Consider the following 13,133-nt stretch of genomic DNA (forward strand, 5'->3'; position numbering starts at 1 on the left):
AGCTTGAAATTTAACCCATGTGACTGCTATGATAAATGTGAAAACTTTATCTTTGGTTATTGTTGAATGATGCATTGCCATGGTAACAGCATATTTTGAATGAAAATCGTCCCAAAATTACTGTGGATTCAGTCAACTTCCTCAGTCTTTGAGCACTTGGCTTGAAATTTTGCATATGTGACCACTATAGTACGTAGATATGCAAACTTAATCTCTCATCATTGTTGAGCTATGCGTTGCCATGCTAACAACATTTTTTTCATTAAAAAGCATGCAAAAATACTGTGGATTCAGCCAACTCCCTTAGTCTTTTAGCATTTAGCTTGAAATTTGGCCCATGTGACCACTATGGTATGTACAAAATGTGGATGTGCAAACTTAATTTTTTGCCATTGTTGAACAATGAATTGCTACAGTCACAGCATATCTTGAATAAAAGTCCTACGAAAATACTGTGGAAACAGTTAACTTCCCTAGTCTTAGAGCATTTAGCTTGAAATTTGGCACATATGACTGATGTAGTACAAAAATGTGCAAATTCAATCTTTTGTCATTGTTGAACTATGCGTTACTATATAGAAAAAACATTTTTTCCCTATAAAGCGTAGAAAATATTGTGGATTCAGCTTACTCCCTCAGTCTTTGAGCATTTAGATTGAAATTTGGCACATATGACTGCCATGCTACACAGATGTGCAAACTCAATCTTTGGTCATTGTTGAACAATGTGATGCCAATGGTAACAGCATAATATTTTCAATGGAAATCATGCAAAACTACTGTGGAAACCTCCCTGAGTCTTGAGCATTTAGGTTGAAATTTCGCACTCCTGACCACTATGCTATGTAGATGTGTGAACTTACAGGTTATGTAAAGGTGAGTAAAATAATATTTCTACAGGGTCATTGGCACCTCCATGCCTTCAATTGTCCCTGATGTTGGGAACTTAATTAATAATTTCATGCATTTTTACATGCAAAAATAGATAAATAAATGAATAAAATGAATACAAACACTTAAAATATGAGAAAGAGCAAAGAAATCATTTGCAAAGCTCATCAAATATTTTTGAAAGAAAAAAAAAAGTGTATCCATTTTCCTTCGTTATTTGTTTTTGAGTGGGTCCCTTTTGTGTTTTATTGTTTTTCTATAAGTTTGTGGAGTAAGTCTCATAATCATGTGAAAGTATAAAAACAGCTAATTATCTCTATTTAGAAAGACTTACCACCTTTCTCAGAAGGAAATTTTTGTGAGGTAATTTTTTGTTTTGTTTTATCTGTTCAATCAATCAATGGGAGCAGTTTTATAAAATTTGTACAATTATCATTCATAAGGCCTGACTGTTAGTCATTGAAGCTATTTAAAAGTTAACAATATGACAGAATTATTTTGAATGAAATTGTGTATGTCTTTTATTCATCCTAAGTTTGTATCATCTGAGCAATTCATATCCAAGATGCCATAATGATTGCAGTGTTTTTGAAATGATGAGAAAGCACATGCAGCATCCTAGTATTTTGCATGAGTTCTGCCTGTAAATGTACATGTATATTGTCAGTATTCTTCTTTTCTGATACAGCATTTTTCTTTTTCTTGTATGAATTCCCATGTGTATTACAAACGCCACATATCAAGTACCAAATTGTAACACCCCCCCCCCAAAAAAAAAATGGAAATAAAGAAATGTATTTCACCACTAAACACAAATCTTACTATATCATTTATAATTATTTGGTATCTGTCGATAGATGTACTGAGATATGTTTTGCGGAGTAAAGAGGAAATAGAATGGAAGACAAAACATTGAGTTGATGAGTGACTTGTCTTACTTCCGTCAGCTATATCATGGAGAGTGAAAGCCTAAACATGTTTGAAATCCATCATATGAGACAAAGTCATCACATTTAGTTGACAATTACATACTAATATTGTCAATTTCAACAAACCATGACATATGCATAATAAAAATAAATCATAAACATGATTAGGTCCTACAATATGCACTCCAGCATCTGTCCAAAGGCCTATATAATTTTGCTGAAATTACAGCAAAATTTGGTCTGCATGGAAAGACCTGCACATACATCGTGTTTCCTGAGCATTTGTGATGGTCAAAGAGATTTGCTGTAATTACAGCAAAACTTGTTCTGCTGATATCAGTACTCCAGAAGTAAGTACCCTCCTAGATGCACTTCTAAGTTTTGCTGAAATTGCAGCAAAACTGTTGATGCAAGTGGATTGTTGAGAATTGTGGAAAATATCAAGGGGATTGTCATGTTTTGCTGTGTAATTTCAGCACTTTTCACCTCTTGGACTAACCTGTAGCCGTGTGGAGGATTTATGTGGTTTTTAAGGGAATTTTGGGAAAACTTGACAATGCTTGAATTTGTCATTTCCAACCACACTCTGTTATGGGTATATCATCTGAAATATTCTACAGATATCTGAAACTGTAATGATCCAGTTTATATTGATATAAATAAACTTTTCAGCTCAAAGGATACGGATCTCTTCAACTGAACGAAGGCATTTCACTCCTCTGTTTCCAGTTACTGGAACACCTACATGATGAGATATTCACAGAAATACTGCAGTTGGTACTTTATGACCACTAGAAAAGTACTGAATTTGTGATGATATGCATTATGAAATGAAGAGTTTGTTTGCAAAAACCGATAAGTCCATATTTGCCAAATGGAGATATTTGCGATTAAAGGTCAAGAAAAATAAAGAGAATAAGAAAATATTTGCTTCTTTTGACCATAACTTCAAAAATGTACCTTTATATGTAGTGACCAATATATCATTTAAAAGGTATTATTTTGCACTTTATGATAGAGACCGTACTTCAAAATCTTCAAAAATGGACTTCTCGGTTTTTGCAAACAAACTCTTCAAATAATAAAAGAAATCTAAATACTCAAATTCACGAAGGCAGTTCACCTCAAATCCATGGCTTAGGTTTACTCATCAGACTGAAACAAGCTTAGAAAGGCTTACCCAGCTTGTGCATGTGACAGTGTGCATTCATGATGCAGTCAAAATTTGCTTGATCCATGCACTAAATCTAAACTACACTTTGTTGTACCTTTGTGAATTCCAGCCAAATGTACAGACTGATAACCCCCAACTAACATAAAATCCTTAAAATTCCCTTCTTTATTTCTCAGTCATTCTGAAAGATGACTGTAATGATACACAAGGAATTGCTAAAATAAAGAAACATGACAACTATTATTCAATCTTACATTAAAATAATCTGCCATATAGATAATTTAGATAAAGTTTACAACACAGAAGAGTCTCATGAGGAATATTGCTTTCTCTCTTGCTTGCACACAGGCAAACACAAACATGGACACTACACATGCCAACAAACTCATGGACACTACACATGCCAACACACTCAGAATCTATCCCCCCCCAAAAAAAACCCCCCAAAAACAACAATATATATATATATATATATATATATATATATATATATATATATATATATATATATATATATATATGTGTATATATATATATATATATATATATATATATATATATATATATATGTATATATATATATATATATATATATCTTTTAATTCTTGTTTTGTCATACTTTGAAGATGACTAGGAGGCTGGATTGGGATATCAAAGTGTTGGTGGTCAAGATGCATCTGTCTTTGAGAGGTAGACTGAGCTGCAGACTGGCTTCCAGGAACACCATCAGGCTGGAGGATCTCTTGACTTTTGTCCAAGTTCAAGCTCTGGCTTGGGGGTATGCGTTGCATTGGAGGCACAAAGCGTACCCTTTGCCTGGAGCTGCTGAAAAACACAAGTTATTCAAAGCTGGTAATTTATCAGCATCTGCTAATATCAGATTAAAAAACACACACACACACACACACATTTTGCATGTCACTTGGAACAAGGTAAAGTTTGGATGAAATTACAGATAATAATAATTAAAAAAAGAATAATTGAAGTAGTTGTGCTTGTTTTAATATCCAAAGTTATCACTAAATCTCATACAAGAGAAATTTTTGTGTGACGGCAGCAGGAATAATATCGTAGCCACAGTGATACTAAATTATTTGCATATTACATAAGGGTTTACTATGCAGGTAACAAATTAATACAGCATATGAAAGAGGACTCATTTCGTGTCTCCCAACAAAGGAATCCTTTAGAGCCTTTCCTTCCAAAGTGTTTTCTGAACCTTCTGCAGGAGATAACCTGAAATTTCCTCATGACTCAAAAGACAACTAAATGAGTTTCCAACCGACGCTTGTGTTTTTACCTTGGCTGAGTGCTGTTTGATCTTCCCCTCAGAATACCATGGTCTGTGAATAAATGAATATCAATTGAGATTGATATGAATACCTCCTTAAAGGCAAAATTACAACATGATATCAGAATTGCTGAAAAAAAAAAATTGCTGAAAATGGGTAATGATCAAGATAAGCATTCTGGAAATTAGGGGACGATCGAGGTCAAAATTATTGAGAAAGTTTCTACAACAGTGACAATTTCTGGGACAGCAACCAAACCCCCCCCCCAAAAAAAAAAAAACAACCCACAGACAAACAAACAAACAAACAAACATCCATCTGCTTTCAGCCTTTGTGACAACTATCACTGCAAATTTACTCTGCAAACAATTTTCATGATATACGCTCCTGTTCAACAGGAATATCTATACATTAACATCATTACAAACTAGTACAGATTATAGATATATATTTCCTTTTTTTGGGGGGGGGGGGGGCAAAACAGAACTTGCCAAAAATTTCTTGAGTGGTTAAATCTGCACCAATGAAATAGGCATATAGCACTGAATAGAGAAATTTACAAATGCACACTGCATTCAAGGTGGGGATCAGAGTTGATATTGTCATGTGTTTGGTTTGCTGAAATAAAAATCCCACAAAATGTATGTCATCTACAGTATATCAAGGGAAAATATAGTGATGACCTATGCAAACTCATAAATGTTATCTTTTTATCATCATCACCATCATCACTGAGTTATATTTGAAATTACTACAGCTTTAAAGAAAGGGATATCGGAACATGAGAAAAAGAGAAAGAGGGGCAGAGACTGCTCTAAGTACAAACAAAGAATATTTCCTAGAATGATGCATCAGAGCATATTGAGCACATGGGGCACAGTAAATCCTGTTTATGTGTTATCTCAAAATTACTTTTACTTGGTGAATTCCTGAGGACCTGTGAGGCAGAAAATGAGTCCAAGTCATCCTGGGAGAGTAGGATGTCCTCAAGTAAAGGAGGGGCTGGAATATCTGTCAAGTCCGAATAATGCTTCCTGAAAATAAAGCACACATCTTTCACTGTTCCAATACTGGGGAAAAATTGCGTGGGCTAATTTTTGTAAAAGGTATAAAAGATTTGAAACGAACATCTTTTAATCGTTATAATGTTATATTGCCTGTAGTCACTATTCCTCCTTTTAGCAATGCACAATGAAACATGAGACCAGTCAGAGTAAATCAGGCAATCTATGATTTTTTTAGTACTTTAAACTTTAAACCTATTCAAGACTAGACAGTCTATTTTTTAGGACCAGCTAAAACATGCTTCTAAATATCTGAGAAACTTTCTCACCAAACCTCAATGTTCATTTGTAAAAACACTTTGAAATGTACAAGTGTATCTAATAGCCATGAAGAAATAATTTGTGCTACCAACCAATCTATACAGATTTACTGTATTTGTTCAAGGCCCCTTCCTCATTACTTTCAATATGAGGTCAATGAATCACTGTAGTTGAAACATCCAACACAAACATTGACATGACCTAGATGCAAATGACTAAATTTTAGTAGACCCCTACTATACCCCAGTAAGACTGCTGAAAAAAAAATACATTTCACGAATTCAACACATGAAGATAACAAGGATAACAGGATTAGACACAAATAATAATACAGATTGTGACCTTTTATGGTAAAGAACAGAAGATCCAGAATGTAGTCTGAACACCACAAATCAACAGCATTTTCGTTTTTTTTTTTTTGGTGTAGTTGTTGTGGTGCCATGACAGTGCGACATTCTTAAAAAGAAAAGAAAAAAATCAGAACCCCAGGTTAATGAGGATGAAAAAAAAAACTACACAATCCCTTGCTCTACAGGTACATTTGACCTACAACAAGTGTTCTGTATCAACAAAATCAACAAAATCTTTTACAAAACATAGATCTAGAGCTCTTACCACATTGCATCAGCCTGGACCCAGCGCAGACTGCGTGAATATGTGACAAGTACGAGTGTGAGTGGAATGCGACACTAGGCCAGGGCCCAAGGTGCAGGGGGTTGCTGGCCTATGCAAGCGAGTGGAGACCTACATTGTGCTGATGACATCAACTGACTGGTGGGGTAGATTCCTCCTGATGCAATGACAGCTTATTAGTATATACAAATAATGCAAAGGTGAGAGTGTGTTTTTTTTAGTGGAGATGCAGCACACTCAAGGATATACAATGGTGAAACATGCACGAAATGGCGAATACCCGAGAGTGAGCTGCATTGCCACTGATGTCACAAATTTGATCCTGTGCATTTGTTTTATAGAATGGATAACAAATTTAACAGCATTTTTTTTTTTTTAATGTAAGAGAGCTTATTGTATCAACATACCTTCATTGCTCTGAATGGCATCTTCAGAGGATGAAAATTATAGCAAACATACATGTAGCACTAGTTATACACAAAGACCTGAAAATCACAAATTTTGCAAAATTATGTGAAATATTTCCTCTGATTTTTGAGAAATATGCGTCAAATTAACCCTTCCACAAAAAGTTATCATTTCGTGCAGTGCATAATTGCATTAGAATCTATAATTCCCGACATGATTTTTGGGAATCGAATAACTGACGTCTGTCACATCTTTTTCATGCATCAGAATCACTATATCCACAATTCACTGAAGGGCCTACACTGTAAACATTCATACCAAGCGGACGACAAAGAGAAAAACGACAACCGAGGCTCAAATTTTGTATTCTAGGCCTACAGGAAAAGGTCACACATGGAAATTTTGAAAAATTTATGTGGTAAAATCTTGTGATAAATCTAACTCTTCTTCTTAATCTAAGGTAAAATGTGAATTATCTTTTATAGAATTTCTACATTTTTGTGCTGCATTTCGCCGATTTAAACTGATACAATGTCAGTGAGACAAATCTTCGAAGTCCCATGGATGTCATTATCAGGCAGAAATCCCCCTATGCATTCGGAATTACCATGGTGTCGGGTAATACCATGTCTGTATATAGGTGTTCTATACCTCATGGATGTTAGTCCTTGATTATTGGTGAATACCATTCAGCTACATCATTGGTATGACATTACATGTAGACCCCTATACAGAACTTACTCATAACTACAAAAGTCAAGATGTCTGAAGATGTTTGTTCAAAACACTCAACAAACATTACTACACAAGTACACACATGCACAAGGCACGAACTAGAGTAGATGATAGCAGAAATAAGTGACTGAGAGCGTGTGATGCGTTTGTAACAACTGATTGAGTGCGCACTGCTGAAGTACCATGCATTAATATGACATCGATGAGTGTGCAACTATGCCTTTTTGGTAAAGTGCCATAGGATCACAGCTGTGTCTGCAGGTTGCCTACTGTAGACTTTCTAACGTTAGTGTTGAACTTTTCGTTGCATATTAAATTTGAGCATGGCTGTCCATAGAATTCTAATAAGAAAATAAAGCACACACCCGACTCAATTCATGAATTGTCATTTCAGAGCTGCTGATTGGCTACATTCTTGAACACAGAACACTAAGTAACGTTGATAAAACCCAACCTTTGTTGTTAATATCGTCGACTCTCCACCCCAAGTAGAGAAAGAGTTTAACATTAGAACCACCAAAATGTGTAGAGAGCCTTATGCCATGGACATAGCAGAGAAACTAACCGTTAGATACATTCTATCTAACATTAAAACTATGTTAGGCCTAACGTTTAATGTTACTCCACCTTACCGCAGTGCCAGTGGCAGTAGGCACCTATCACTGGAAGATTCTAGAATCTAATGATAATTTCGGAAGTCTGACAATCACTGTGTCAGTGTGTGTTTATAGAAGTTCTAACTAACGTTAACAACTCTTAGCCGTTGGTCGGGCTAAGCTGCTGTGTGAATCATAATGATTAACGTTAGACTTTCCTAGCAGTGAGTGTGATATTTTGTTTAGCAACAGCCCATTCCTCACTCACAGTCACAACCATAGCACAACACACAAGCGCATCGATCTTGCTGACAACGATGTGGACTACCGACTCGACTTCGGTTGAGACTAGACACCTCTGCTGCTCTAGGCAAGTGTGAAGTCGAAGTCCGGGGGAATTCACGGGGCATCTGTTGGGAGCTGAGGAGTCTATCACGCCGCGCCTATCTAGTCTACGGGATCAAAAAGCCCATATAATATGACTACAATCGTGGTGTAATATGAGGTGAGGATCAGGCCATCCAGGCAGAAGATAGTAGACTAGTGATGGAGCTATCGAGGGCAGGGCCTACGGATCGGGACCAATCGGGACCCGGCGGCGGGAGCTCGAAGCTAGCTGGTGTATGGACGGAACCGAGCGAGAGCTAGAGAACCATTTTAGCATCAATGCATGGAGCTAGCAAAAATCGTAGCCTCACAGTACGTACAGGCTGTCGAATTTTTTGACTCTGATCGATCATACTATATAATCGATCGCACTCAGCTAAGTACGCAGCAGACGATTCGCTCAAAGTTCGGGAAGAGTACATTTGTGTTAAGTCACTAGAGGGTGATACAATAGAAAATACACTTTATAAGTATAATTACCAATCAAGGAGTGGAGTTAGAAGACAAAATGCAACAAATTAGTGTAACGCTATGAAATGGTTTGCAAGATGAACAATTCACTCGTTATTGATTTTAGAAATTTGTTGTTTGTAGCAAACAATTATAGTGACACCCCTACTTCAGAATCGAACGTCTCGAAATAGGGCACGAACTCCACCATCGACTTTTTGTGGGAAACTCAAGTCTTGAACGTGAGCTACAAAACATGTAAATCGTGCGAAGAATAAATCTTATGTGGAATTGTCTTGCATATCAAGACTATTAACAGGTAGGTCACATTAACGTTTTGTACCAACAGGGCGTGAGCCGACAGTATTCTTACCCTAGCAGGCCGCAGGTCGAATCTCATCTACATTGGCACGGAATTCTGTACATTCCCATGTATTTATATTGATGTTAGTTATGATCTTAACCGTGCCCGTACGTATATGTAACACGTTAGAACTCTGTATTTACACTATACACACGTAGTTGAATGAACTTGTACTATAAATTACCATCTGCGTTGGCATCATGACTCGTGCCCTGCTATTCGCGATATGTTTCTACGCATGGACCAAAACGGAGAGCTCGCCACCCCAATTCAAATTATACTGTGAATACAGTGAAACTTCACTCAGTATAACGAGTTTGGTTGTTAAACGAGGAACCGCTTTTAATATAACGAGGTGATCGCGTCAGTCCTGACCAGGGGGGTGTTTCATCAACGTTTGTCAGCGCTGACAATCACCATAGTAACAGTCAGTGTCCAGAGCTTCTCAGCCAATCAAAACCAAGGATTTTGCTGAAATTGTCAGCGCTGACAAACGTTGATGAAACCCCCCCCCCCCCCCCCCCCCCGGTTAGCTGTTTTCCTTTGGCTTTGCGTGTAAACCTATGGCAGAACGAATCGGTAATAACGAGTTCGGTTATAACGAGATTCCGGTTATAATGAGGACAATTTCGGTGCATCATGATGAAGAAAAACATAAGCAATTTGATCGGATATAACGAGGTTCCATTTCTTGACTTGCTGCTTTCAATTTCCTGTCTTGCAGAGTAAATTTACCATTCCTCCCATGTTTTCTTGTAAACCACATGATAATACACAGGAATACCTTCCAATGTTCCGACTAAGTTATTGAATATAATCATTCGATTTTCTTTTTCGCGAGATAGGGCCTACGTGTGCATGATAGAAGGTCAGACGAACTGCAACGAGAAAAAAAAAATTAAGCATTCAAAGACTTTTCATGTAGCGACACTCGTGGCCAAAAATGGACAATTGGAATGCGTGTATAATTCATTATATCCTTTCCATTTTTAGTTCCGACTTACACTTGTTTTGCAGGTAAGTAAATATGAGTGTGTATGATTAAAGCCAAAATAATTAATGAAATCATCGCGATCCCGCCGGGTGACAGTAGTGTAAAAATAGTCGAATAATGCGTGTTAATCTGCTTAATTGAGTCGGTGTTCAGAAAAAGAAACAGACGCATTTAACAGTTTGAATAGATCTGGCTTTGTTCATCATCATTTAACAAATGATAATGTAAATACGAGTGTGTATGAGTAAAGCTGAAATAATTAATGAAATCAACGCGATCCCATCTGGTGACAGTAGCGTAAAAATAGTTGAATAACGCATGTTTATCTACTTAATTGAGTCGGAGTTCTGAAAAAGAAACAAACGCATTTAACAGTTTGAATAAATCTGGCTTTGTTCATTATCATTTAACAAATGTAAATATGAGTATGTATGATTAAAGCCGAAATAATTAATGAAATCAATGCGATCCCGCCTGGTGACAGTAGCGTAAAAATAGTTGAATGACGCATGTTTTTCTACTTTAATATAGTCAGAGTTCTGAAAAAGAAACAAACGCATTTAACAGTGTGTATGATTAAAGCCAAAATAATTAATGTGTGGAAAAATTGATATAGGTTTGGTAGGCCTAATATGTGTGTTGTCATTATGGTTTTGGAGCTATTGGAATGTTAAAAATAAAATCGCATCTTCAATCACACAAGCACAATGTGTGTTCACACAATCAATCTCCCTTTTTAACTTTATGATTTACCTGGAAAGAAGTTCACATAAATAATTAAAATAAGTCAAAATATTCCCTTTTCCGTTTTTATTATAAAAATAACTCTGATATCTTCGAATTGAAATATTGCACCAGCTAAGATTAAATGTGAGAAGAGAGTAATAAACTGACATTGTAAGACACTCAAAATATGGAGGGTTAAATAAATGTAACATGTACGATGTAGAATGTAGCACTACAGAATACAATATGAAATGAAGACATACCAACTAATGAAAGACAGTTCGAAGTCAAAGCAAATGTTTTGCGAATTAAGTGTCCACAGTCCACGGTCTATTAAACTGAGCGACTTTATCGTGCCGACTGGTTAAGGTAAGCGAATCGCTGTCATAGAAGACCAAATTGAAGGACTGGACTCAGTGACAGAAAAGGGGCTCGACGAACAGGATCCTGCGGAGCTGGGCGGACGCGAAGATCGTTCGGAGACTTGAAGTGATGTGACACTCCGTGGTGAGCGGGGCTGAAGAGCCATAACGGAGGTTAAGAGAAAGATGAAATGCAGCTCTCTGCCAGCGCAGTAAGTCGGCGGGAGGCTGAAGAAGATAAGTTTAACAGGACAGTGAGTCACCTGGAATGATGTACAATTGTAGATGTAGATGCTCAGCTGGACAGTGGGTCGTCCATGGCGAGAACGATGAATGGTTGCGGTCAATGATGAATGGTTGCGGACAATGAGACGTGTTGGAGGACGGATGAATGAAAGTTCTGTGCAGGAGGCAACGTGGCTAAAACTGTGAAGTTCCATCCCTGAATCTCCGATACGTAGAGAGGTCAGCTGCTGGGTAGAAACTTTACAGCCAGCAGGCCCATAAAAAACACAGAAGGTGAAGGGTGACTCTACCGCAGGCGATCCGGAGGTCGTTCCTCTACGGTGGTTGATGCGGGAGTGGTTTGATGCTGTGAAGGGTCGTGTACATCTCGCATGTGCGATGGACGACGTGCGAGTAGCGGTCGCAATTGGTCAAAAGTAACATAAATTATCACGAGATTACGCACTTATTTTGCACTTAATACGCATTTAAATCTACAGTGATTGGATTAACACTATATGATGAATGATAAATCTTCGAAACGTGTGCTACATTATTGCGACATGACATGACCGTGAACCGGTCTGAACCAGAATTTAAGGTCAAACAACTATGCGTGGAAATTTCCACAGGCTATGAAAGGCTAGGCGGGCTTGGGAAAATCTTGCTGATATTCAATATACTGAATCGATGGCAAATTAAACTGGCCAAAACAGAGCTGCTACACGCAAATTAATGAGCGGCTACTTGAGCCGCTACAAATGAAATCAATGCGATCCCGCCGGGTTGAGTCAGTGTTCAGAAAAAGAAACAAACGCATTCAACAGTTTGAATAGATCTGGGTTTGTTCATTATCATTTAACACTGCATTTCACAATGAAGATTTTTCTTTCTTTTAGAATGGCCTTCGAGGTACAGATCTGCGTAAAAAGGATCACAACCTTCCAAATTCCCTGTCGCATATTTTTCAAGAACGGATGTACAAAACGTGAAGAGATTTTCGGAAGAAAATAAAAAACGCATTTTTAATCCCTTTGGGCGCAACGATCATACATTGTATAATATTACAGCCGAAATGATTCATGAAACCATCGCATTCCATCGCATATCGTAAAATACCTCAGAAGTTACGGTAAACAACGCATGTATGTTACTCTATTTGCGCTGGTGTTTAGAAAAACTTAACAAACGCATTTTATACAGTCTGATTTTGTTCATTTTCATTTTACACTGTATTTCACAAGCGAAAAATATCATTCTTTCAGAATGGCTCAATATAAGAGGAAGAGATAGGTGTAGAAAGAATCACGAATATAATATAGGCCTACTTGTCACGAACATAATGTGCAACTATTATGCAAAGAGATTTTCTGAAGAAAAATAAAGAATTAACGCATTTCAACCCTACTTTTTTTCGTCTTTTTTGTATCGATTCACAAATAATTTCCCTTTATTTTCTCAATAATAATGATTCATAATTGTGTAATAACAACGCAAAGGATGTTCTTAAGTTTGATTGATGAGCATATGACGTCATGCTTATGTTTTTCTTTGTTTTTGATGCGTACGGTTATAATGAGGTACCAGTTATAACGAGGTAATATCGCTGGTCCCACGGACCTCGTTATAACGGGGTTTCACT

At 37.1% G+C, this 13,133-nt stretch overlaps 1 protein-coding gene across 1 annotated transcript in view; it reads right to left on the reverse strand.

The window, feature by feature from the left end:
* LOC139708800 (probable ATP-dependent DNA helicase HFM1) overlaps positions 1-3,785 on the reverse strand; it is a 37,637-nt gene extending 33,852 nt beyond the window's left edge. Inside the window, exon 1 of the mRNA XM_071620749.1 lies at positions 3,614-3,785. Coding sequence (XP_071476850.1) covers positions 3,614-3,785 — 172 coding nt within the window. The remainder of the gene's footprint in view (positions 1-3,613) is intronic.
* Positions 3,786-13,133: the final 9,348 nt, after the last annotated feature.

Source organism: Diadema antillarum, unplaced genomic scaffold, assembly GCF_040938485.1.
Source record: "Diadema antillarum isolate AM-2024a unplaced genomic scaffold, OU_Dant_1.0 seq00001373_RagTag, whole genome shotgun sequence".
In the NCBI taxonomy this organism is placed as follows: domain Eukaryota; kingdom Metazoa; phylum Echinodermata; class Echinoidea; order Diadematoida; family Diadematidae; genus Diadema; species Diadema antillarum.